General features: G+C 37.2%; 1 protein-coding gene and 1 pseudogene across 6 annotated transcripts in view; one reads left to right on the plus strand and one right to left on the minus strand.

Annotated features, from left to right (window-relative positions):
• Positions 1-26,284, plus strand: part of LOC105468879 (transmembrane protein 135) — a 348,642-nt gene that overhangs the window by 106,263 nt on the left and 216,095 nt on the right. For 5 of the 6 annotated variants that reach the window (XM_011719361.2, XM_011719356.3, XM_011719358.3 and 2 more), the window contains 3 exons: positions 145-272; positions 4,003-4,095; positions 19,505-19,538. In XM_011719361.2, coding sequence (XP_011717663.2) covers positions 250-272; positions 4,003-4,095; positions 19,505-19,538 — 150 coding nt within the window. In that variant the 5' untranslated portion in view covers positions 145-249. Of the gene's footprint in view, positions 1-144; positions 273-4,002; positions 4,096-19,504; positions 19,539-24,704; positions 24,775-26,284 lie in introns of all 6 variants that reach the window. The other variant, XM_071075406.1, reaches the window with a different exon arrangement.
• Positions 22,665-24,084, minus strand: LOC139357642 (E3 ubiquitin-protein ligase XIAP pseudogene; annotated as a pseudogene).

Raw genomic sequence — 26,284 nt, forward strand, 5'->3', positions numbered from 1 at the left:
GTATTTTTATAGAGGAACCAGTAAAATGCCAGCATTTTTACTTTAATTTTTAAATATATGCTTTTATTCAGTAGCTTCCACGTATAAGCTAATTTAAGTGGGAAATGTTGGTTGGATTAAACAAAAAATCCTTTCTCTTTCCAGATTGCAGCAATTCTCCGGAAAAGGAAATTAGACTATTATTTACACAAACTACTCCCTGAGATCCTACAATCTGCTTCATTTCTAACTGCTAATGGGGCCTTGTATATGGCTTTCTTTTGCATTTTAAGGTTGGTACTCATAATCACCATAGATATTAATATAGGTTCTGTTATTGAAATGGAAACAAGTATGTATTTACATAAATGTTATGTGGGTTACTATCCCTGCTCCCCTTTTTTTAATCTGTGAAGTGACATTTATGTCAATGAAAGCTTGTAAAACTAGGAACTATGAGCCTATTGACCTCAAGATGTAATATAAACTTCAAATTATTGGTGTAATTATATAGCAAAAATGCTTTAAGATGTTATACATATTCTGAGGCCTGTTATATTTACCAAGTTGTTGAATAGGATTTCTTAGCTTTTCAATTTCACAGATCAGGAATTCAAGGCAACTGTCTATGACATAGGTTAGGGCCACATGCAGAACAGACTTCTAAAGGACTATAACATACACATTTTTATTTATAAAACAGTAAGTTAACTCCTGGTATATTCTGTTGTTGGAACTTTTGATCCTGATTCAGTCTTACATATATTACCTGTGCTGCATCTTTATACACTATAGAGATACAGATAGAATTCAGTCTTTTGAGTGCTTCTACTTATTTGATATATTTATTAGCTATTCTTTTTTTTCCTGTTGATTGCTGAAAACTCACTTTTTTCTTTCTTTTTTTTTTAATAGCTTCCTGTTAGTGTTGCACAAAGTAATTGTGCAGGTATATTTTAACTGCAATTAAACATATAATTTCCAAATGTCTTTTACAGATTTTTCCCTCAGATCATTATCAGATCATTAATATTTATAAACTTTTAGATTATGCAGAAAATAATTGATAAGGCTTTTATACTATTGAACAAATCATGCCTTTAAATTGACATGAAAATCTATGTAAGGAACTCTCTTTATCATGTGCTGTCTAGAAAGTTTCTATGACGACTGTGCGCGGTGGCTCACACCTGTAATCCCAGCACTTTGGGAGGTCGAGGCAGGTGGATCATGAGGTCAGCAGATCGAGACCATTCTGGCTAACACAGTGAAACCCCGTCTCTACTAAAAATACAAAAAATTAGCTGGGCATGGTGACGGGTGCCTGTAGTCCCAGCTACTTGGGAGGCTGAGGCAGGAGAATTGCTTGAACCCGTGAGGCTGAGGTTGCAGTGAGCCAAGATTGCACCACACACTACAGCCTGGGCAACAGAGAGAGACTCCGTCTCAAAAAAAAAAAAAAAAAAAAGAAAGTCTCTATAATTAGATTTTTAAAAAAATTGCAGTTAAGTATACCTTGCTATTGCAGCATCTTTCTTTATGTTCTATGAACCTGTTTGGTTAAGTTGTAGAAGCATGTATCCTGAAGATACTAGGAGACCGTAAGAACTCATGAGGTGGTTGAGAGTCAGGGTGGAATTGAAAATGCCACTTACGTTTTGTTCCTAATTGGGTAGATGAGATGCTGTTACTTGAGGTAGGGAACTCAGAAGTTTGAGAAATTTGAGAAATACAGTGAGATCTGCTTTGGACATGTTGCTTTTTCTGAGCCTATGGGACATCTATGTTGACATGTCCAATAGACATTTGAAATTTGAACTTAGAATATATTTAAGGTAACATCCATGTTCTCCCTATAACTGATTCGCTAAGTCAATTTTTCTTATGATTTTACATTCAATAACTAAGTCCTTTATGGATTTTATATTGGAGGGAAAACCACTCAGTCTTCACAGGTGGAAGGTTTCTGATGTCCATATCAAAAAATACCCAAGTTATATGTCCTCAATAGCTTTTCTAATCTTTTTAAATCTGAGCTTCAATTTAAGAAATTATTTCAGGTTAGGTACAGTGGCTCCCACCTGTTGTATCAACAATTTGGGAGGCCAAGATGGGAGGATTGCTTGAGGCTGGCAGTTCGAGGCCAGCCTGGGCAACATGGTAAGACTCTGCCTCTTAAAACAAACAAAAAAATTAACCAGGTGCCGTAGTGTGCCTGTAGTCCCAGCTAACTCGGGAGGCTGAGGCAGGAGGATCCCTTGAACCCAGGAATTTCGGGCTACAGTGAACCATGATTGCAGCACTGCATGCCAGCCTGGGTGACAGGGCAAGACCTTGTCTCTAAAAAAAGAAAAATCTTGATTCTTATATATATCTATATATAATTTTCATAATGTATAATTTAGCAATTTACCAACTTTGTTCAGATAATTTCTTGTAATTTTTACTTGCTACTTCTCCCTTTCTTAGGAACATGTTGTTCTGAAAGGAAAAAAAAACTTCCTCATGTCTCCAAATATTTTTGTTTTTCTCTTAAAAAACCCGCAGTGGCTCACGCCTATAATCCCAGCACTTTGGAAGGCCGAGGCCGAGGCGGGTGGATCATGAGGTCAGGAGTTCAAGACCAGCCTGACCAATATGGTGAAACCCTGTCTCTACTAAAAATAAAAAAAATTAGCTGGGCGTGGTGACATGTGCCTGTAATCCCAGCTACTCAGGAGGCTGAGGCAGGAGAATTGCTTGAGCCTGGGAGGTGGAGGTTGCAGTGAGCTGAGATTGTGCCATTGCACTCCAGCCTGGGTGACAGAGTGAGACTCCATCTCAAAAAAAAAAAAAGACAAAACCCAGGCAGGCCAGGCGTGGTGGCTCACACCTGTAATCCCAGCACTTTGGGAGGCTGAGGCGGGCAGATCACGAGGTCAGGAGTTTGAGACCAGCCTGGTCAATTTGGTGAAACCCCATCTCTACTAAAAATACAAAAAAATTAGCTAGGTGTGGTGGCAGGTGCCTGTAATCCCAGCTACATGGGAGGCTGAGGCAGGAGAATCACTTGAACCCAGGAAGCAGAGGTTCCAGTGAGCCAAGACCGTGCCACTGCACTCCAGCCTGGGCAACAGAGCACGACTCCATCTCAAAAAAAAAAAAAAAAAAAAAAAAAAAAAAATCAAAACCAAAAACAAAACTCAGGCAGCTACTGGTCATTTGTAATTTGTAATTTATGAGGCACTGTGAGGATTCCTACTTTCAAGGAATATATTCTAGTAAATGAAAAATGACATACATAAAACTAAAATATATAAAATGCTTTAGTAAATGCTGTAAAAAAAAGTTATCAAGGGTTGTGGAAGCAAAGAAAGGAAAACATTTATTGAATATCTACCATGTGTTGAAAAAATAGTCATAATAATAGTAATAACAGCTAACACTTTCTAAGTACTTGTTATGTGTCCTGCATGGTGCTGGGAAATGTCTCATATAGTTCTCTTAATGGCTCTATGAGATAGGTAATATTATTCTCATTTGGTAAATAAAGGAAACTGAGAAGCCAGAGGGTCTGCATAGCCAGCAGATTTGGATCCAGGGAATGCCTGAACGATTGTGACCGGCTGTTATCGAAAGGAGTGTTACCCATTATTTGTTACTGTAGCAGCCTTAATGAGAGTTGGTGAGAGACTTAACTAAGGCAGGGGCAGTAGGTTGGAGAGGAATTTGAAAGATAAATTGCATCTGTAATAATTTAAGGGAATAATTTAATATGTGGGGTAAGGGAAACAGAAAGTGAAGGATGACGTGTGTCAAACATAAGTGGATAGGTTGTTGTTGATATTAACCTAGGAAAATAGAGGAGAGAGAACAAGTTCATGGGGATAGGAGAGAGATAAGAAGTTTGATTTTGAATATGTTTATTTTGAGGTACTGTGCTACATTTAAATAGAGGATGGATAGAGAAGGGAAACTTCTATTCATAATAACTGAAGTAACCAACTAGGAATTTCATACAAAAATTCCAAATTTGAATTTCAGGAAGATACTTGGAAAATTCTACTCATGGACTCCTGGCTTTGGTGCCGCTTTGCCAGCATCTTATGTGGCCATTCTCATTGAAAGAAAAAGCAGGTAAAATTTTATATATTTATTTAACAGAACTGATTACCTGTCCCCCACCCCAACCAGATTTTTTTTTTTTTAAATTATCACTTACAGGGATGAGAAATATTTCTAGATATATTTTTTCAGTTCTGCAGATATTTGATTGAAAATTACTTTTATATTAATATTTATATGTATTAATTTTCTTTTTATTGTCTGTAAAAATATAAAAATGGACATTATAGAGCAGTAATAGCCTCTGTTTACTAAAAGATTAGAGAGTTCTATGATGTGACCTAACTAAAATATGGCTATGCAAATTCTAGGCCAGGTGGCCCATTCCTGTAATCCCAGCACCTTGGGAGACTGAGGCGGGTGGATGGCTTGAGCCTTGGAATTTGAGACCAGCCTGGCCAGCATTGCAAAACCCTGTCTCTACAAAAAAAACTACAAAGAAAATTAGCTGGACGTAATGATGTACTCATGTAGTCCCTGCTACTGGGGAAGCCGAGGTGGGAGGATCACACGAGTCCCCAAAGGTCAAGGCTTCAGTGAGCCGTGATCATGCCACCGCACTTCAGTCTGGGCAACAGAGTGAGACTCCTGTCTCAAAAAGCAAGCAAATAAACAAACATTATAATCAAAGGTCTTTTCCATAGCCATAATAGCATTTCACACTTAAGAAAATTAACAATAGTTTTTTATTATCATCTAGATCTGTACTTCACTTACTTTGCTTCAGGCTCATTGAGTGATCTCAAATCAATTATTATTATTATTATTAATTGATTTATTTTTCCGTGCTGGAGTCTTGCTCTGTTGCACAGGCTGGAGTGCAGTGGTGCGACCTCAGTCCACTGCAACCTCCGCCTCCCAGGTTCAAGCAATTCTCCTCTCTCAGCCTCCCGAGTAGCTGGAATTACAGGCACATGCCACCATGCCTGGCTAGTTTTTGTGTTTTTTTTTTAGTAGAGATAAGGTTTCACTGTGTTGACTAGGCTGGTCTCAAACTCTTGACCTTGTGATCCACCCTCCTTGGCCTTCCAAAGTGCTGGAATTACAGGCGTTGGCCACTGTGCCTGGCCCAATTATTATTTTTAAGACATCTTATGTTTTAAAAAAAATTTTTATTATCAGCCTGAAATTTTCCATGTGAATAACTATGATTTCTATAAAATGTTGCAAACTTTCATAAACTGTTCAGTCAGGTAAACAGTTAAAATTTAAAGGTTTTGCCATAAGAAAACACTTGCCATCTCATGAATAATTGTTTTTATTGCTGAGGAATTTATCTACCGTTGTCCCAGATAAATCAAAAAAGGATCGTGTATCGAAACCACTTATGAAGATGCTTATTGTAGTCATTGGCCCTCTGGTAAGAATGTAATTCTCATCAGATAACCAAATATTAAACTACTGAAAGCCACTCTTTTTCTTTTTTTTTTTGAGACAGAGTCTCACTCTGTTACACAGGCTGGGGTGCAGTGGCGTGATCTCAGCTCACCACGGTCTCCACCTCCCCGGTTCAAGTGATTCTCCTGCCTGAGCCTCCCGAGTAGCTGGGATTACAGGCACCCGCCACCATGCCCAGCTTATTTTGTATTTTTAGTAGAGATAGGGTTTCACCATGTTGGCCAGGCTGGTCTCAAACTCCTGGCTTCAAGTGATCCACCCACCTCGGCCTCCCAAAGTGCTGGGATTACAGGCATGAGCCACTGCACTGGGCCATGAAGCCCCTGTTGCTAGGCCAGAGTGCAGTGGTGCGATCTCAGCTCACTGCACCTACTCCGTGGTTAAGCAATTCTCCTGCTTCAGCCTCCCGAGTAGGTGGGACTTCAGGCATGTGCCACCATGCCCAGCTAATTTTTGTATTTTTAGTAGAGACGGGGTTTCACTTGTTGGCCAGTATGGTCTTGATCTCCTGACCTCGTGATCCGCCCACCTCGGCCTCCCAAAGTGCTGGGATTACAGGCGTGAGCCACCGCACCTGGCCCATGAAGCCACTCTTAATATATTTTTGTAAGTGTCATAGTATCTAAATTTTTGTGGTTCTCTGTTGGATTATATCAGTGACTATAATACTTATCCTTTTGGATTATTAGAATGACTAAAATCAAAGGTTTGGTGGATGTTGTAACCTCAGCAAAATCAAGTCAGTAATTCCAGAAGCGTAGGTTACTCCACCTGAAAAGAGAGTACAGCATGATTGCTGAAGCATGGATTTTGGAGCTGTGCTATCTGGCTTAGGAGCCCAGCTCTGCCACTTACTGTGTGATATTCATTACTTGCAAAATGAAAACAGTGATAATCTATTTGTAGGATTGTTACTTTATTTTTTTGAGACGAGTTTCATTCTGTGGCCCAGGCCGGAGTGCAATGGTGCAATCTCAGCTCACTGCAACCTCTACCTCCCAAGTTCAAGCGATTCTCCTGCCTCAGCTTCCCAAGTAGCTGGGATTACAGGTGCCTGCCACCACGCCTGGCTAATTTTTGTATTTTTAGTAAAAATGGGATTTCACCATGCTGGCCAGGCTGGTCTTGAACTCTCAGACTCAAGAGATCTGCCTGCTTTGGCCTTCCAAAGTGCTGGGATTACAGACGTGAGCCACTGCGCCCAGGCTTATTTTATGTTTTTTGAGACAGAGTCTTACTCCGTCACCCAGGCTGAGTATAGTGGCTTGATCTTGGCTTACTGAAACCTCTGCTTCCTGGGTTCAAACAATTTTCCTGCATCATCCTCCCAAGTGGCTGGAACCACAGGCATGAACCACCACACCTGGCTAATTTTTGTATTTTTAGTAGAGATGGGGTTTTGCCATGTTGGCCAGGCTGGTCTCGAACTCCCGACCTCAGGTAATCCACCTGCCTTGGCCTCCCAAAATTTTGGGATTACAGGCATGAGCCACAGTGCCTGGCCTGTAGGGTTGTTTAGATAATTAAGTGAATTAATATATGTAAAAATGCTTAGAACAGTGCCTGACATATAGTAAGAGTTATATATGTGTTAAGTATTATTTTTGTTTTTTTTGCCTGTAGGTAATGAGAGAGTTATTCTGGTGATGGTAACTTCCTTATCAATAAAAACTGTGTATATTGGTCTTGAAAAGATATTTTTGAAATATATCAGTTACATTAAAGATTCTCTAAATCAGCATAGCTATTATTTACTCATATTTAGCACTCAAATAATAAGATAGTATTTTTGCTGTTATGTACCTACTTTTCAATACAAACTGTTGAACACCTTTGTAATAATCAACTAGAGTCAATGGTTATTAACATTTTGCCATTTTACTTTATTTGTATGTGAATATATGTGAATATGTATTTTTTTCTATGTGTGTGAGCCATATGGAAACATGTTATAGACATCATGCCACTTTACTCCTGAGTACTTCAGCATGCATCTCTTAAAATAAGGATATTTTTCTACAGAATTACAATACTGTTATCACACACAAGACAATTAGCAACTAGTTTTTCATACCATCCAGTTCGTATTGTCCTAAAATGGCTTTTAATAGTATTTTTTTGAGCCAGAATCTAGTCAAGGTTGATGTGTGTGGATATATTTCTTTCTTTTCCTTTTTCTGAAAGTACTTTTTTCTTGAGATAGGGTCTTGCTTTGTCACCCAGGCTAGAATGCAGTGATGTGAGATGGAGTCCAGTGGCATGATCTTCACTCACTGCAACCTCCACTTCTCTGCCTCAGCCTCCAGGTAGCTGGAGCTACAGGTGCATGCCACCACACCCAGCCAATTTTTGTATTTCTAGTATTGATGGGGTTTCACCATGCTGACCAGGCTGGTCTTGAACTCCTGACCTCAGGTGATCCACCTACCTTGGCCTCCCAAAGTTCTGGGATTACAGGAGTGAGCCACTGTGCTTGGCCATGTTTTCTTTTAAAAGTTGTATAGTTTTAGTTCTTACATTTAAGTCTTTCATCCATTTTGAATTAATTTTTGTATATAATGTGAAGTAGAGAGTATTAAGTTTTAAATTTCATTTTCCACATTTGTTGCTATGACATATAAATATAATAGTTTTTTTGTGTTTTATCTTGACTTCTGTGACCTTGCTGAATTTATCAGTTTTAAGAGTTTTTGGTACATTCCTTGAGATTTTCTATATAGACAATTATGTTGTCTGTAAATAGGGATGGTTTTCTTTGTTTGCCAATCCGTATGTCCTTTATTCTGCTTGTATCTGGTATTTGCTCTTAGGGGGAGGCGTTAACTTTTTCATCATTAAGTGTGTTGTTAGCTGTGGGGTGGTTTTTCAGATGCTCTTTGTTAGGGTTAGGATGTTTACATCATTTCTAGTTTGCTGTGAACCTTTTCATGAATGGATGTAATATTTTGTTGTATGTCTTTTCTGCATCTATTGATAAGATCATGTGATATTTTTTCTTTTTTTTTTTTTTTTGAGACAGAGTCTCACTCTGTCGCCTAGGCTGGAGTGCAGTGGCATGATCTCGGCTTACTGCAACCTCTGCCTCGTGGGTTCAAGTGATTCTCCTGCCTCAGCCTTCCAATTAGGTGGGACTACAGGTGCGCGCCACCTTGCCTGGTTGATTTTTGTATTTTTAGTGGAGACGGGGCTTCACCATATTGGCCAGGCTGGTCTCGAACTCCTGTACTCGTGATCTACCCTCCACGTCCTCCCAATGTGCTGAGATTGTAGGCGTGAGCCACTAGGCCTGGCTGATCTTTCTTCTTTCGCTTATTTGTAGTGTTTTTTTTTTTTATATCAACAAGGACAAGGTCATTGATAGTGTTGTCTGCAGCTGGGTTTCTCAGCTTTGGCACTATTCACATGTTTTGGGCCAGATAATACTTTACTGGGAGGGCTGTCTTGTGCAGTGTACCTATACATGCCATTAGCACTGCCTTCCCCTCCCCCATCAAGTTGAGATAACCAAAAATTCCTCCAGGCAGTGCTACATTTCCCCATGGGGCAAATGTCTCGTTGTTGATAATTACTGATCTATACCTTTACTAATTTGCTTAGTCTGGTTTTATCATTTGCTGAGAGAAAAGTGTAAAATCTCCAACCGTGATTCTGGAATTGCCTATTACAGTTTGCATAGTGTATATCTTTCTTTCCAATTAATTTCAAACATCAGTGTCTTTATATTTCAAGTTTTTTTTTTTTTTTAAAAGCAGATAACATATAGTGGGTCTTATTTTTTAAAATCTATTCTGCTAGTGTTACCCTTTAAATTAGATTATTTAGTTCATTAACATTTGAGGCATTTATTATTTATTTGTAAGGCTAGGTTGAGCATGCCATTTTATTTGTTTTCTGCTTTTCATTTGTCTGTTCCTTCTTACTTCCCTTGCATTATTTGATTTTGGTTTTTTTTTGTTTTTAGAATTCCACTTTAATTTTTTTTTTTTTTGTTTTTGGTATTTCAGTGCTTGCTCTGTGGACTGTAATATACATCTTTGAAGTTTCTTACTATTTTACTACCTCTCAAAATGTGGCAGTCTGTCTAGGTCCACCTTAGGACTGCTTACTATTGGATTTGTTTTTTGTTTGTTGGTTTGTTTTTTCTCTTTCTTTAAACACTAACATTAGTTCAAATACAGTAAAACCAAAGTAAAAGAGTGTTACTGATATTAAGAGCAATAACTTCTTAGGGCATAAAGAAAGGTTTCCTGGATGTGAGGTGATAACATGGATTTGGGTTCCTAGTTTATTTTCTATTTTCACTTTTGATAAGTGAGGGTTTTTTTTTTTAATCTTTCTGTTTTTATTTCCTGTAAATGAGCTTTTGCACTAGTGTTTCATTCTTAGACACTGGTTGTTCAAAGACAATTTTTAGGTATTACAGATTATGACCTATTCTAAATATTAGCTGAAGTGTTTTTATTGTTTTAAAGTCTTAAGAAATTTAAGTCTAGCTTTGTTTAACTTCTTTATAACTGTTATCACATGGTTGCTGAAAAAAAATTGATCCTTCCCTTGATCTGATTGTTACATTATTGAATTCTTTGCATATGTGTTGATTTAGTTCTTTTGTTTATTAGGTGATGCAGTTAACAATACTGGGAAATAGCTCTGTAGTTCTTTCTGTTGAGAGTTGTGTATGTCTATGCATATCAATCACAATTCCTGGTTGAGTTTAATTAAAAACTTTAATTTTTGTTTTTTAGTGTTGTTCACAAGCTTGGTGACTTTAAGAAAAAAATCAGGTTTTGTATTTTTTTTTCCCCTTTGGAGTTAAACTTTAAAACAGAGAAAAGCAAGTTTTTTTTTGCTTTATCTCTTGACAAGTTGCCTTATAGTGTGTCTTGTTTTAAGTAAATGTGTCTGTGCGTTATTTGGAATTTGTGAGTTACTTTAGTAGCTTAATTTGCTCTGAAACAGTATTCTTTACTTACCACAAATTTATGTAAGATTTCATTAAATATCAAGATCCATTAAAAGCTTATAAGTAATTTGCAAGGATTGAAGTTGTGCATATTTTAAAATTATGACATCTAGTCCAAAAATCAAGCATATTAGTATTGTAGTTCTTGTTTGGTAAGGAAAAAGAATTTATAATTATGCCTTTAATTCACAGAGAAAATCAATGGTATGCTGGTGGAAATAGCCAGCAGGCAGCTGGAAATGTGAGTCTAGGTTCAAGGGAAAGAAGGTAGTTAGAGAAAAATGGGAAGTTTTCCTCTAGTAGGTGGTCGTTGAAATTGTGGAAGTAGATTCATGTGTGAAAGCCCAGTATGAGAGGAGGTCTAAGATTGAACGTTTAGAAGCATTTAAGGAGCTGGTTGTCAGCTGAAATGTATACAGTTCAGTCTTTAAATTTAATGTCAGCAATGCACTAGAAAAGGTAGAAGAAACATATTGTGATGACTAGCAGTTTCTTTTTACAAAATAGCAAATACTGGTAGTCCTAAGTTTTAAATCTCTAAAGCTTTACTAATGCAATCTTTACTCTGAGATTTTGCACTCAGTTGTATAATCAGTTTTTCAAAAAGTATTTAATGAGGTGAGAACATACAATATGCACTTACATCTCTTTCTGTCTGGATATAAATATAAATACATAGATAAAGATGTGTCTCTCTGTAAATATCTTCATCTGTATTGGTTTAAGTTTCTTTCTTCTTCTTTTTTCCTTCTCTCTAATCCATCCATCAATTACCTCCTCCCTTTCTAGTAGTATTAAGCTTGCTTTGCTTGCTGGTTTGTGACACCTAGTAAGAGGGCAGCTTACTTAAATCTTAATCGCATCATTGTGGGGTTCTGAGAAAGCTTTGAAGTTGTTTCCAGGGTTGCTTAAAAAATTTGTGCCGCAAAGGACTCTGATCATAGAAACCCAGTAGGAAGCATTGGTAACATCTAGTTTATCTGTAGGAGGGCTGTTAAGAACTAGTCTTCTTTTTCTTTTTCTAGGAAGTGCTTTGTTTGTGGTTTAGAAAGAAGTTGTTCTGATGGATTTTGTTTTGTAGAATTGCTGTGGAATTTGCTTTGATATTTAGTATTAGCTAAGAATTACAGTGTGCTCAAACATGAACATGGATTAAGGTATCAACAATTACATATTTATTGCAAGCATACTCATTTGTTAAATTATTAAATTGCACTGTAGTACTTATGAAACTCCAAACCGGGTATGACCAGAATGAATGATCTATATTATATACAAATAAAAGAATACCCATAAATTTGGTCTGTAAGTTCTTGGTATCTTCAGGTTTCATTGGCATGTTAACTTCACCAGAAGATTAAACACTTTGTTGCCTTCTGTAAAGTTTACTCCTTATGTACTGTGTAAGATAGAACATGATCATAGACTCTTGCTCTAGATTAGAATTTTGTTCTATTAATTCCTATGCTTTAAGGAAGTATTTTTATACCTTCTAAAACATTCTGACAGTTAAAAACCCATTATACCTTGAAAGATCTTCCGAGATGATTAAATAGCATTTCTTAATAAGCCATTACAATGCTTAGGAATTTTCACTTTTTAAAATTTCTAATATCTCCTTATTTATAGAACATATAATTATTTTTATATGTATATTTCATATGCATATACAGGATATATACATATTTAGAATTTAGAAGTTGCATTGTTCCTACTGTATTTCCCAGTGGCCTGTTGTGAAGTGTGATATGTAGTATCATTCAAAACTTTGAGGTTAGCTAAATAATACATACACCAAAGTTTCTGGAAAAAAACCCATTATTGATTATGCATCTAATTAGAAATGATAATGCTGTTAGATGATAATAATGCTTAGAATTTCAGCAGGATGTATGAATACTTTTTAATCTACTAAGATGTTACAGAACATTTATTTATTTTATTTAATGTTTTCCTATAAGAATGATGATACTCTGACTACACAGTTTCTGTAGCAGTGGTTCTTTTTTTTTTTAAGACAGAGTTTCACCAGTCATCTAGGCTAGAGTATAGTGGTACAATCATAGCTCACTGCAGCCTTGATCTCTTGGGCTCAGGTGATCCTCCTGCCTCAGTCTCCTGAGTAGCTGGGACCACAGGCATGTGCCACCATGACCAGGTCAGTCTTATTTTTGGTGGAGACGAGATCTCACTGTGTTGCCCAGGCTATCTCAAACTCATGGGCTTAAGTGATCCTCCTAACTTGGCTTCACAAAGTGCTGGGATTACAGGTGTGAGGCACTGCGCCTGGCTGCAATGGTTCTTAATACTTTTTTTGATAACACCCCTGGAGGTACACACCCATTTAAATTTTGTATGCTGCAACTTTGAGAGATTCCACCCCTTCTCCAACCAAAATAAATAGATAAATAAAAGAAGGAAACAATGAGAAAAGCTTATGTGGTGTAAAGGAATATTGGACTGCTTATTTGCTGAGCTTTCCCAGCCTTCTAATATAGTGACTCTCAGTAGAATGGGAGTATAGGATATATGGGTATCAGAATCTCCTGTGAAATTTAACAGTTACTTATTGTGCTTCTTGGCCCCAGCTTCTCCCTTTTAGACCTATGCCATCATCTCTTCTAATGGGCACCTCCCCCTCTCCATCACTGTGTTAGCCATGTTTTAATAGGTAACTTGGTTTCCAGAGAGGATTTAGTCACCAGTAAGGGAGTGGCCTATTTGTCTTCAGAATTAGGCTAAATATAGTCAAGTGTGAAACAATAAAATGGCATTTAACTAACTTCTCAGTTTTTCGTAGTGCTTAACGTAACTGAAGAAGTGATAAATTATTGTTCTGATATCATACAGTTATAAAGTTGACATTGGAACAGAAGATGAAGACATTGCATGAAAGAAATCCTATCAAAGAGTGTGGCCCTATAATCCAACATACCATACCCTTCAGAGATAATATTCTCTCCGGGTGTGAATTCAGCAGAAGCTATTAAGGAGGTGATTTAGGGGAAGATAAATTGAAATTTTGAGAACAGAATAGGACTTAATCTAATAGCAATACATTCTCTGCTTTTACATAATAGTAACAGTATGTGAAGGCTTTAGTCTTCCTCAAAGAATAGAAGCCTGTTAGGATGCCGTGTTAAACAAGCAAGTGAATTACAGAACTTAAAGATAATTTAGGGCCAGGTGCATTGGCTCATGCCTGTTATTCCAGCACTTTGGGAGGCTGAGGTGGGCAGATCACTTGAGCTCAGGATTTCGAGACCAACCTGGCCAACATGGCAAAACCTTGCTCTACCCAAAATACAAAAAATTAGCTGGGTGTGGTGGTATGTGCCTGTGGTGCCAGCTACTTGGGAGGCTGGGGTGGGAGGATCCCTTGAGCCTGGGAAGTGGAAGTTTCAGTGAGCCAAGATTGCACCACTGCACTCCAGCCTGGGCGACAGAGCAAGATTGTCTCAAAAACAAACAACAACGAGAAAGATAATTTAGTAGTGCAAAGATATTCTGTAGAAGTAATGCATTGGACAGAGTCAGATGAAACTGCAGTCAGATGAACTGACTATGAATTCCAGCTTGTCTTTTTGTTACTTTTACCTTTTTAAGGAAACCACTTCACTTCTCTGATTCTTGGTCTTCAATAGAGTAAGGATAATGGTGTCTGCCTTTCACTTCATGGTACTATTGGGTGGGTAAAATTTGATCTCATAATATCGATTATACCTTGTAGATTGGTAAGTTTTATGCAACTTTAAGGTCTGATCACTTCTTTGCTAATAAATTGGTATCATTAATTGGCCCTCCCTTGTTCTAGTGGTTATCTTTGGTGATTATATGTCTATAATATACTTTTTTTTTGTAAGGATGTGTTGTTAGGAATACCTTGTTGACTGTGTCTAGTAATTCCATAATCATTTGTTTAGTGCCTCGTATGCCTTAGGTGTGAGGTATTGATGCAGGATTTTTCTTGTCCACTTTGCCAACTGGAGACCTCCATGACTGGTGATGTCCCCCTGCCCTGCACCCAGGCCTTACTTGGCCCCAGGCCTTCCACTGGAGGCAGGCCCTCTACTTGGCCTGCCTGTGTTATGGCTTGTACCCACGTTTGGCAGTTCCCAGGCTCTTGTCCCATGTCCAAGAAGAATTAGGATACACTGACAATTTGAAGGATGAGGAGGGCAGAGAAGAGTTTTATTGAGCGGTGGAACAGCTCAGCGGAGAGGGGACGCAGGGATGGTTCCCGACCCCTGCAGTTTGGTGTTTTTTTTCCTCTCAGTGTGCCTGTGTCTGGGGCTTTTATGGCCTCAGAATAGGGAAGTGCTTGCTGATTGGTTTGTGAGTATGCAAAAAAGTTTAAAACGAAGACTCTGCTCAAAGGTGGGCACCACAGTGTAGAAAACCAATTAGGAAAGGGTAGGTATATATAAAATAGGTGGAGGTGGGGATTAATTGGAGAAAAGTGTGCCAAACAGGAAGGCAAGTTCTTAATCTGGTCTGTGGATTTGACTTGTAACTTGGCTTTCAGGCTTTAAACTTTCTTCGGCTTGGAGGTGGGATTTCACCAGGGACCCACCCCTATCTGCCTAGGCATTTGACTGTCTCCTGCTGCTGTCAATTTCCCCTTCTGAAGAGGTACATCTAATTGCCATTAGGTTAAGGATGATGTCCAGTCTTAACTGCTTTCTGCTGACAGGGGGTGCTGTTTTGGGAAAATGGCAGTCAGATCTCTCTTAGACACCTAAGAGTCCCCAGTAAAAGGGAGCCATCATTCGAGACTCCGGTTGCATAACTGTTTGGAGTTTGATGGCCTGAAGGTGAGAAGAGACAAACCAGGTTATTAGAAGATATGTATCAAAACAAAACATGGGGGTAAGAACGGCTCAAAAACTGAGGCTGCTAACATGCCCAGATAACTGGTGGCTATAGTTATGCCTGCTAAGACTTGGGTGCTGGGGCTTGGTTGGGTTAGCTCCTTTGGTCTTATTTCCAAAAAAAAAAAAAGCAAAAAAAAAAAAAAACCCAAACCTTCAGGTTATGGGCACCCTGTTCTCACCACCTGGCAGGATTTGCAGGATAATTGCCCAGAATTAGAATATTGATCCAGATTTTTACATTACTCATCCCTTTTCTTTCTTAGCTGCATCCAGAGATCACTGGTTGGTTCTCAGGAATAAGCAGAGTTGGTCTAAAATGCAGGCAAAACTTAAAAACAACTAATGAGATGAGAATTTAATGACAACTGTATGATAAGTTTTGGAACTGTTTTCTGTGTTTCCAGTCCTCATTTTGTGACAAACAAGTCATGATAGGACCGAATTGTTTGCAAAATAAACTTTAGTCTTATACTTGGCTTAATCATTTGCATAAAGTGCACCAAGAATAATTATTTTCACATATGCCTTTAAAATTGGCTCTGTGTGGAACTCTATTCCATATGGAATCTCAGATAAGACTGTCTTTTTTTTTTTGATGGAGTTTTGCTCTTGTTGGCCAGGCTCAAGTGCAATGGCGCGATCTCGGCTCACTGCAACCTTTGCTTCCTGGGTTCGAGAGATTCTCCTGCCTCAGCCGGGATTACAGGCATGCGCCACCACGCCTGGCTAATTTTTTGTATTTTTAGTAGAGACAGGGTTTTTTCATGTTGGTCAGGCTGGTCTCAAACTCCCGATTCCAGGTGATCCGCCCTCCTGGGCCTCCCAATGTGTTGGGATTACAGGCGTGAGCCACCGCACTTGGCTCGGATAAGACTTTTTAAATAGCTGAGCCCAGCCATGGTTTTATACCCTCAAATACCTGTGAATTTGGTAAATTCCTCTCTTCTTGAGGTGTCAAGATAACTTGGGGCTCCTGGACCTGATAGAAAGTCACATTCTTAATCACCACAAGTTAGGAACCCTGTACAGGAACTGTGTAGACAGGGTATGAGGCCGGTACTCCCAATGGGCTTTTTTATTGGCTCTGCAAGTCAAGCTTAATTCCTTAAAGGGAAGCACACCCTTCCAGTCAAAGCCTTGGTAAAACAACCAGTCTCTCTAGTTGTGTCCTGTTGCAAAAGAAAATGGATTCTTATTGCAGTGATGCAAATAACTGTATTGCCCTATGCTAAGAATACTCACAAAGTTTCCAAATTCTGGAGAAACCAAGCAGAAAGAAACAAATATTTTCCAAACTTTGTTCATAGTATACCTTACTCAATTGTTGAAAACTGTAGATAGCTTAAAAGAAAAATTTCCATGACTCTGAAAAATAAAACAAGGACCAGCAATGTTTTAAGCAAAAAGTTAAAACGATTAATTAAGTTTTCTATTAGTTCAGTCCATTCAATTAACTCTTGTCCTGCTTGATATTCATGAACATTTCAGCTCTTCATGAGTCCGGAATGATTTTCCTTTATTCCAATGTCACAATCTCCAAAGATATCAGAAACTTGCATTTAAGAGCACCTGTCAAAGTCCTGTAGCTGATTATAAACCATTTTTGGAAGAGGATCAAGACAACTGTCTGTGAATGACAAAATGTCCAGGGTGGTTCCAGTCAGACACACAATTGATAAAGAGATTTGTTTATTTCTGTGGTTTACAATAACAACATAATAACCTTAATTATGATTGAGCACCAGCATGATGCCATAAGTGGAAAATTTCACATTTAAGTACTGAACACAAACTTTATTTCGGGCACAAAATTATTAAAAATGTTGTATAAAATTACATTAAGTTGTATGTATTTAGGTTGGTGCAAAAGTAATTGCAGTTTTTGCCAAGTATAAGGTGTATATGAAACATAAATGAATTTTGGACTTGGGTCTCGTCCCCAAATTATTTCATTATGTATATGCAAATACTACAAAATACAAAAAAATCAAAAATTGGGAATACTTCTAGTCTCAAGCATTTTGGATAAGGGATACTCAGCTTTAGCTCATTTCACCTTGAAATGCATTTATCAGCGGGGTGTGGTAGCTCATGCCTGTAATCCCAGCAATCTTGGGGGGCGAGGGCAGGAGGATTGCTTAAATCCAGAAACTCGAACCAGCTTGGACAATATAGAGAGACTGGGTCTCTACAGAAAATCAAAAAATTAGTGGGCATGGTGGTGTGCGCCTGTAGTTTCAGCTGTTTGGGAAACTGAGGCAGTAAGATCACTTGAGCCCAGGAGTTTGAGACTGCGGTGAGCTGTGATTGTACTACTGCACTCCAGCCTGGGTGACAGAGTGAGATCCTATTCAAAAACAAACAAACAAAAACGAAAAAGAAAAAAAATTGTCAGGCTCTGTCACAGAAAGTAAAGAAATATTTTTATTTTGGAATTTGTAATATATATATATTTTCTTCATATGTAACCAGCTTTTGGTAAAAATAGGTATCCTTTTGGTAAAAATGAGAAGCACTTAACTTTTCTTTCTTTAGTGTATGTGGGACTCTTGGATGTTAATGTTACCCTAATTTTTCTTGGTATAGCTTATTTAAAATAAGCAATATTAGAGTATTTTTGATTTAGAATTTGGTAGGAACTAACAAGAATGATGAGAACTAGTAAGAACACTTTCAATCCATATGTAAAAATCATAGAACAAAGGACGTTAAAAAACATTATAGATATTCTGACAAGTGATTTTTGTTATTATTTTCTTTTCCTAACTTTTAAGTTCAGGAGTACATGTGTAGAATGTGCAGGTTTCTGCCATGTTGGTTTGCTGCATAGATCATCCTATCACCTTTACCAGTGATTTTTAAAAATTCTTTTTGTAAGGGCAATTGGGTTCTCTTGTTCTGCTGAAATGCATTAGGATCTGCTGAGGAGGGATTGTTAGGAGTGTATGGTACTGGGTGTGTGGCACTGTGGGTCCTATATCCCCTTCTCCTTTCAACCAGAGTAGGTACAATGTTATATTTTATATATTGGTGATAATGTAAATTTTTTCTTTAATAATTTTTATGTTAAAAAAGTAGATTTAATAAGTAGATAACTAGTCCCTCAAATGTTCCCTAATTTTAATGACAAATTTACAGAGTCCCAGAGTACCTAACTTTACTTTAGCACTGTTTAGTTAAATCATACTGCCTGCATATGGCTTTAGGAATATTAAAAATCTTACTAAACCATTTAAAATAATGAACATTCAGCACTGTGTATGAATCGGGCATCAAGAAGATTTCATTGACAATATCAGTATGAAGATTTGGCATATTTAAATGAAAGTGGTTTGACATTGGTACTTTTTATATATATTTCATTTTCTTTGAGTATTGAAAATGTTCATAACAGAAGCTAAAATAAGTTTTTGTAATTTTCAGAGGTCGAACTCTGCCCTTGAATTCTTAAAATCTATTGAAGACATTTTCTAGAGAATAGAATGCGCTTCATTCATTTCTCATGTGCAGTATAAGCCAAGTAGACTGATTAAGGGCAGAAAAAAGTTCTTATGTTTGACTTTCTACCTGAATTTTTATTAAATAAGTTTGGTAAATATGCAATTTTTGTGTAAAGTGTTTATAGAACTTTTGTTTGTCCTTTGGCATTAGAAAGTTCCCTTAGTGCCTGACTTTTCATTTAAAACGAAATTAAAACCAATGTGATTTAGTATGATTTGTAATATTATTTAATGAAACAAACAATTATATTGTGTGTGAAACAGATGGAAGGCTTGTTTTATTTATTTATTTTTTGATACATTTTTATTTGGTCAGAATTGTTCTTTTTGGCAAGATGAATTAGAATTATTTATAAAAAATTTAGATTTAGCTAGCATAGATAAGTAAGAAATTATACCACTCTTGCCAATAACAAATAACAATGGGGAAATAGTAATTTTAAATATTTAATTAATGACTGCTAAGAATATTTAATGACCACAAAACAAGTGATTTTATGGAATTTTTTTAGATGCAGCTAAATTTAGGTCACAGAAAAATTAGTTCAGCATAATTTACCCGTTTTTCTAAGATACCAGTACGATTCTCAATTTCTGAGAATTCTTTTTATAGACTTCCAATAAATGATAAAGTGATTATTAAGTCAAATTGAAGTTTAATATCTTCCTTTTAAAATTATTTGCAGGAGAGGGCTGCTCACAATTTATATGGCCAACTTGGTAAGTATTTTGTTTTAACCTTTGATGTCTTCCATAAGCTGTATCTTTTTAAAATCATGTTATCTTAAAAAAAGTAAAAGAGGAAAGCCACTTGTGTCTGAGAATAATCTTCTCTGTGTTAATGGATAGACTTAAATGTTCAAAAAAGCCTTGATACCATCTGGTTTGTTCCTGTCATATAGGATTGAATTTCACGTATTTTAGAAGGAAATCACTGTCTTGTGCTCCTCATTGCCTTTTTCTTTCTTAAAGTTTACATCTTCATCTTTGATAGGCTATAATTCTATATGTATATATCTATCTTTTTATATCTGTTTATATATATAATTTCATATTCTGCCTCTGTTGTGATTTCTTATGGGAAAAACGATATAAGGATGGGTTTTTATGATACGTGTTCTTCTTGGACAATAAAACAACGTTGGTACTATCTCCAAACACTCGGTTCATTTAATAATATAATTAGCTAGGCTTCCAAATTTTTAAGTTTACAGAAATGAAGTTAATGTTATGTTGTTTGATATTCTTTAAAGTAAATATATAATCAAGGTTATATAATTTTTATTGCCAAGTTAATATTTTAAAAACATTTACATTAAAATCTTTTCAGGTTGTTTAATAGACTTGATAGGCAACGTTAAAAAATTTAACTAGGAAAGATTAATAATTATTTATTTACCTAAAGTTTAGTTCTTGAATTCTGTAACAAGGGAGTATTTCAGAGGTACATTTAGCAATTCTTTTTAGTTATAAAATATATACTTTTAGCTCTGTACTTTTGTGTTTCTGTGCTAGATGCTGGTAAACAAGAGATAGCTTTTGCATTCATGGAGTTTTACTCTCTAGTGGGAGAAGTCACAGCAGAAATAATAATATATGAAAAGGACTGAAAGATGATTTATAGGTTCCTGTGGAAATCATATAGCACCAAACTATTCTGGGTATGTGGGGTTGGGTCAGAGAAAAGTGGGTATAAACTCCTTTTGAGTCATAGACCTCTCTGAGAATCTGATGACATATATGGACATTCTGTACAGAAAACTGCTCATGTAAGGAACGATACCCAAATTTTCATTTCAGGGTGTTCATGGACCACCAATTAAGAAAGCCTAGGGTATGCCGTCAAGTAAATTTATTTTGAAATACTCCAGAAAATTAGGAGTTCTGAGCTCTTTTAATTGTAACGAAATGGAAATTTCAGGACAGCAGGAGAGCAGGATTTCTTTTTGGCATTATTCTCCTTGAAAAAATTCTTACTAGAATGTAAGCTCTTGAACTTCTAAATAGAGTCTGTCATGTAGTGAGATTTGATAAATATTTGTTTTAATAACAATCTTGCTGGGTGTAGAATTCTAGATTGACAATGATTTAAAGATAATCCTTTATCTTTGTTCTCTATAGATACTTTTCGTAGTCTGTTGTCAATCTGGTTTTACTTTTTAGGTAATCTCTCTTTTTTTCCTCAATTTTTTTTTTTAAAATTTACTTTTGAAGAATTTATTTTTGGCATATTGGGTTTACTATGATATGGATTTATTTTTATTTAGTTTGATCAGAACTCAGCTTTTGTAGTCCGAGAATTAATGGTTAGTTCTGGAATTAAATTCTTATCCATCCCCTCTCTGAATCTTGCTTCTTCCCATTCTCTATATTCTATTGTTTTGGAACTCCTTTGAGATGCATGTTAAACATTCTTATGTGCCTCTTCATGTTTTCTTAATCACTCTTTAACATTTTCCTAATTTTTCATCTCTTTATGCTGAATTCTGGTTATCTTTTCAGGTTTGTTTTCAAGTTAGCTTATCTATTTACTTGTTTCCATTTATTTTATTTATTTTATTTTTTTTGGTCTCATTTTGTTGCCCAGGCTGGAGTACAGTGATGTGATCACGGCTCAAACTCCTGGGCTCAAGCAATCCTCCCACCTCAGCCTCCCAAGTAGCTGGGACCACAGGCATATACCACAATGTCCAGCTATTTTTTTTTTTACATTTTATTTTTGTATAGATGGGATCTCTCTATGTTGCCTATGCTGGTCTCAGACTCTTGGGCTCAAGTGATCCTTTTGCCTTGGCCTCCCAAAGTACTGTGATTATAGGCAAGAGCCACTGTGCCCAGCCAATTTGCTTGTTGTTTTTATTAATTATTATTATTATTTTTTGAGATGGGGTCTCGCTCTTTCACCCGGGCTGGAGTGCAGTGGTGTGATATCAAGTCACTGCAACCACTGCGTCCTGGGTTCAAGTGATTCTCCTGCCTCAGCTTCCTGAGTAGCTGGGATTACAGGTGTGCACAATCAAGCCTGGCTAATTTTTTTTGTATTTTTAGTAGAGATGGGGTTTCACCGTGTTGTTCAGGCTGGTCTTGAACTCTTGACTTCGTGATCTGCCTGCCTCAGCCTCCCAAAGTGCTGTTATTATAGGTGTGAGCCGCAGCACCTGGCCAATTTACTTGTTTTTCTTGCTGAACCTGTCCAGTAAAAATTCAGTTTGAGTGATGATATTTTACTTTTAAAAAGATGATAAACACCAGACTTAACATAAAATCTAGATTTTATGTTAATTAAATGTTAAATAATTATCTAACATACCTCCACAAAACTTTTTTTCCATCATATATTGGTTATAAACTCCATTTCTTCATATGATTTTATATTATAATTTTCTTTTGAAAAAATTACTAAGACAATACTGATTTTATACAAGGAGTTTCCCAGACTCTGGGTTTTTAATTGGTCATGAAACTTTGATTGGTTTGGTGTCACCAGCTTCGGTTAGAGACTACTTGGAATATTTGAATATCAAAGTAAACTTTATTCCTCAAAAGCCAAGTTATATGGCTAGACTTCCTTTTCAGTTCCTATATAATACTTTTCTGAAACCCTCATGCTACAGGTTCTTATTATTTGTCTCTCATTTTCTTCTTACAGCCTAGGCCCAATTCTGTGTTTGATATATTTCTCATTTTGTGTATAATTTCTTAGTAATTTAGAGGTCTTGGAATCAGTTCTGTGCTATTACTGGCAGACCCTGGATCTGGAGCTCCATTACTTCTTCTCCCCTTTTTTCTTTCAATAATACTTCCTTCAATTCCCTCCACCTAGTCTTTCCTCTGGCTCATTAGTAATTACAGTATAGGCTGGGTGTGGTGGTATGAGCCTGTAGTCCTGGCTACTTGAGAGGCTGAGGTGGGAGGATTGCTTGAGGGCAGTAGCCCAAGATCAACCTGGGTAACATAATGAGACCCCGTCTCTTTTTGCAGTGAAATCTGACTTGATTCATTTTGTGTCTTTCTGAGCACTCAATGAATCTGCAACCAGAACCTCAGGTGACTTTTAGTTGCTCCCAGATAAGTTTTAGTTTTGTCTTCCATTATTAATGTCCTTAAAACCGAACCCCATTTGTATAGGGAGAGGCCTAAGGCCAAAATTCTTGTACCATAGGATTTTGAAAGATAGTATAATCTATAGTCAGTGATGACATTTTTTTCAGCACTTCTCACCAGTGACTCCTCAAGTGAATGGGTTAAATGGATATTACTTATATATTCTTGTTTCTCCTCCTGTAATAGATATTTACACCTTGGATACCATTTAGCATGTTGTTCCCAGGGGTGTTCAATGTGTTTCCATCAGTTAGCCTTCCTCCACAGCAAAAGCATTTTACTTTATCACTTTTACCTAAAGCATAAAATTCAGGCCTGTACACTGCTGCTTGTTAACTGAGTACATCCACATCCCCAAAGTAATGATCCGTGCTTCATAATCTGCTGTGGATGGATTTCTTCAGAGGATTTGTTGAATTGGGGAAATTCCTATCAGAACTCACAACATCAGATTCACTTCAAATGTTAACATTCTGGCCCAAAACAAAGAAGCAATTAAGAAAGTGTTGCCTATGTTCTTCTGCCACCAGCCAGCACTATAAGCTTCCCAATTTTTCAGTTTTCTACAATAAAAGCACTGCACTTGGTCATCAATACTTGTGTAGTAGAGTTCAGCACTAACTCTCATGGGGTTAAGTGGGCATAGTTTGGCTGGTTCTGAAATGACTATAATCGAGCTTCCTCACTATACATGGTGTGTTTCTTGGGTATATGGTATCTGATACATCTGAAGCCTGTCCAGTTATCAGAAGATAATCTGCGTGAATCTCAGATGGCCTGCCTAAGGCAAATTGATTACTGTTTCCCAGTTTTCAACTTTGTACTGACCATTTTGGATACTAGGATTTGCAGGTTGTGTGGCACTATTTTAAAAATAAATGCCATTGGTAATCTGCAGTTTGGGACAGTTTCTTGTGTCTTCCAACTACTGAGTCTCCATACTGCCTTCTATCTACTGCTGCATGACAACGAAAGCACCACATGGTATCTCCTTCGCCACTATAAAGAAAACCTACCTGTGCCAGTGTTGATGCTGAAACAGGACTACTGCTTGGAAAACTAGCCAAAGTTTTTAATCCGTTAAACTCTTCTACAAATTCTTCATCCTTATTTATGTCTGCAGGTACATAGTTTTAGATCCTTCAAAACTGTTAAAAGCCATCTTCTCTTGAAAATGGGACTTGTTCACCCTTTCTTAGGTGTCAGAGAGTTCAGAAAGGCAGTCTTGGAGGGCGTGAGCTACCCACCCTCCCACCCAGCCATACCTTCCTTCAACAGTCCTGGGAACCCAGTCATGGAGCCCCTGCTGGGGGGGTGCTGCTTTCCTGCCTTCCCCAGCAGCCTATAATATCATTTTATACAGAGAAAATAAAAAAAGATATTTCAGTCTTTCTTCTTGCATTATTGATCACATATGTTTTAATAATTATTCATATTTGGAATAGTTAAAACCATGTTACTTAATACACAGATTTATCACCTTTTTTTGAATACTGATATAGGTAGTGCTTCTCAAACATAGGCATTCTGAAAAATTTTCTGTAGTACAGTTTCCCATTGGGAAAAAAACCTACAAAGTTATGTTGCATTTATAATAATTATAATTGTATTCACTTCATTTACTTGACAGGAGATAACTTGGATTTTGACTAGACTTTGATAAGAATCAGATCTTCTGCTTACTACGTTGCATATCTGATGATTGGTAGAACTTTTAACAATCTACCTTTTAGCTTTGTGCATTTCAAATTTATTTCTTTTTCATTACCCACATATTTTCAGGGCTTGGCACCCTAGGACGTGTCTATATATCATTATGGCCTCTGGTTCTTCACCTTTGTGTCATGACGGGGTAAGTTGGCACAGTAGACAACAGAGTATTCCTGGAAGCCACTCTTTTTTTTTTTTTTTTTCTTTTTTCGAGACAGGATCTGGCTCTGTCACCCAGGCTGGAGTGCAGTGGCATGATCTTGGCTCACTGCAACCTCTGCCTCCTGGGTTCAAGCAATTCTCCTGCCTCAGCACCCAGAATAGCTGGGATTACAGGCGCACACTGCCATGCCTGGCTAATTTTTGTATTTCCAGTAGAGTTAGGGTTTCACCATGTTGGCCAGGCTGGTCTCGAACTCCTGGCCTCAAGTGATCTGCCAGCCTTGGCCTCCCAAAGTGCTGGGATTACAGGCGTGAACCACCGTGCCTGGCTGCCACTCTTTAATGAGCCACTAGGAATCAATGTTCTATACCTAAAAGCAACTGGAAAGTAAATTAATGAATATATCATGCAATCCAAGCTCAATATATCTTGCTAAACTCAACTCTACTAGTAAGCTGGATCCCAAAACCTAGTGCTGCTCACCACAAGGTGAAGTTTGACAGAGAAATCAGAATGTAAAATGATAGGGATCTTAACTATCTATGGTTAAAATACCTTACTTTGGCAAATGTTACCAAAATGTGACTATGTGAACAGATTTTGTAGGGCTCTTTTCGAGGCTTGGAAGAAGCCTGTGGTTATGAGGGGTCTTTATGTTTCTCTGGCTTCCTCCTACCACCACTGTCTCCTTCCTCATTCTCCACTTCAGCCACACTGCCCTCTCTGGTGTTCAGTGAGCATGACAAGCATGCTTTCTCTTCAGGACTTTGATATTTGCTGTTCGCTCTGTTTTGAGTTCTTACCGCCAGATATCTGCATGGCTTGCTGTTTCATTTCACTGAGACTGCTGAAGTGTCACTGCTGTGAGGCCTTCCATACCTATCTCACATGAAGTAACAGTCACTCTTCATGTCACTTATAACCCTGCAGTCCCAAACCTCTTTATCTTTTTTTTTTTTTTCATGGACTTGATCAACATCTAACATATATCTTTTTTGCTTATTATTTTATTGTCTTTCCACCTTTGAATTTAAACTTCATGAATGTAGAGTTTTTGTGTGTTTTATACCTGCTGTGTCATGCCTAGAACAGTGCCTAAAATGTACTTTGTGCCATAATTTGTTAAATGAATCATAGATGAATGTGTTTATTAACCCATCTATGCTGGAGGTTGCAAATTTGTTTTTGTGAAAAATCAGACCTACTTGAGCAGTAGGAAAAAAATAACTCCTACTTTCTAGTAGGAGCAACTGGAGCATTATTAGAAGCTTAGCGTTCTAATAATGGAACACTAGGCATAAATGGGTTAAAGAGAAGGATTTATAGGAGACATACCAAATTATACCTAGATGTTTATTTAAAAGCTTGTTTTAAATATTTTAGGTTGGCGCAAAAGTAATGGTGATTTTGCTGTAATATTATTTACTTTATAAGTAAAACCTTGCTTTATTTGACTGCATTAATGTTGTATTTCAGATTAAAATATACA

The sequence above is a fragment of the Macaca nemestrina genome, chromosome 12 (genome assembly GCF_043159975.1).
Source record: "Macaca nemestrina isolate mMacNem1 chromosome 12, mMacNem.hap1, whole genome shotgun sequence".
In the NCBI taxonomy this organism is placed as follows: Eukaryota; Metazoa; Chordata; class Mammalia; order Primates; family Cercopithecidae; genus Macaca; species Macaca nemestrina.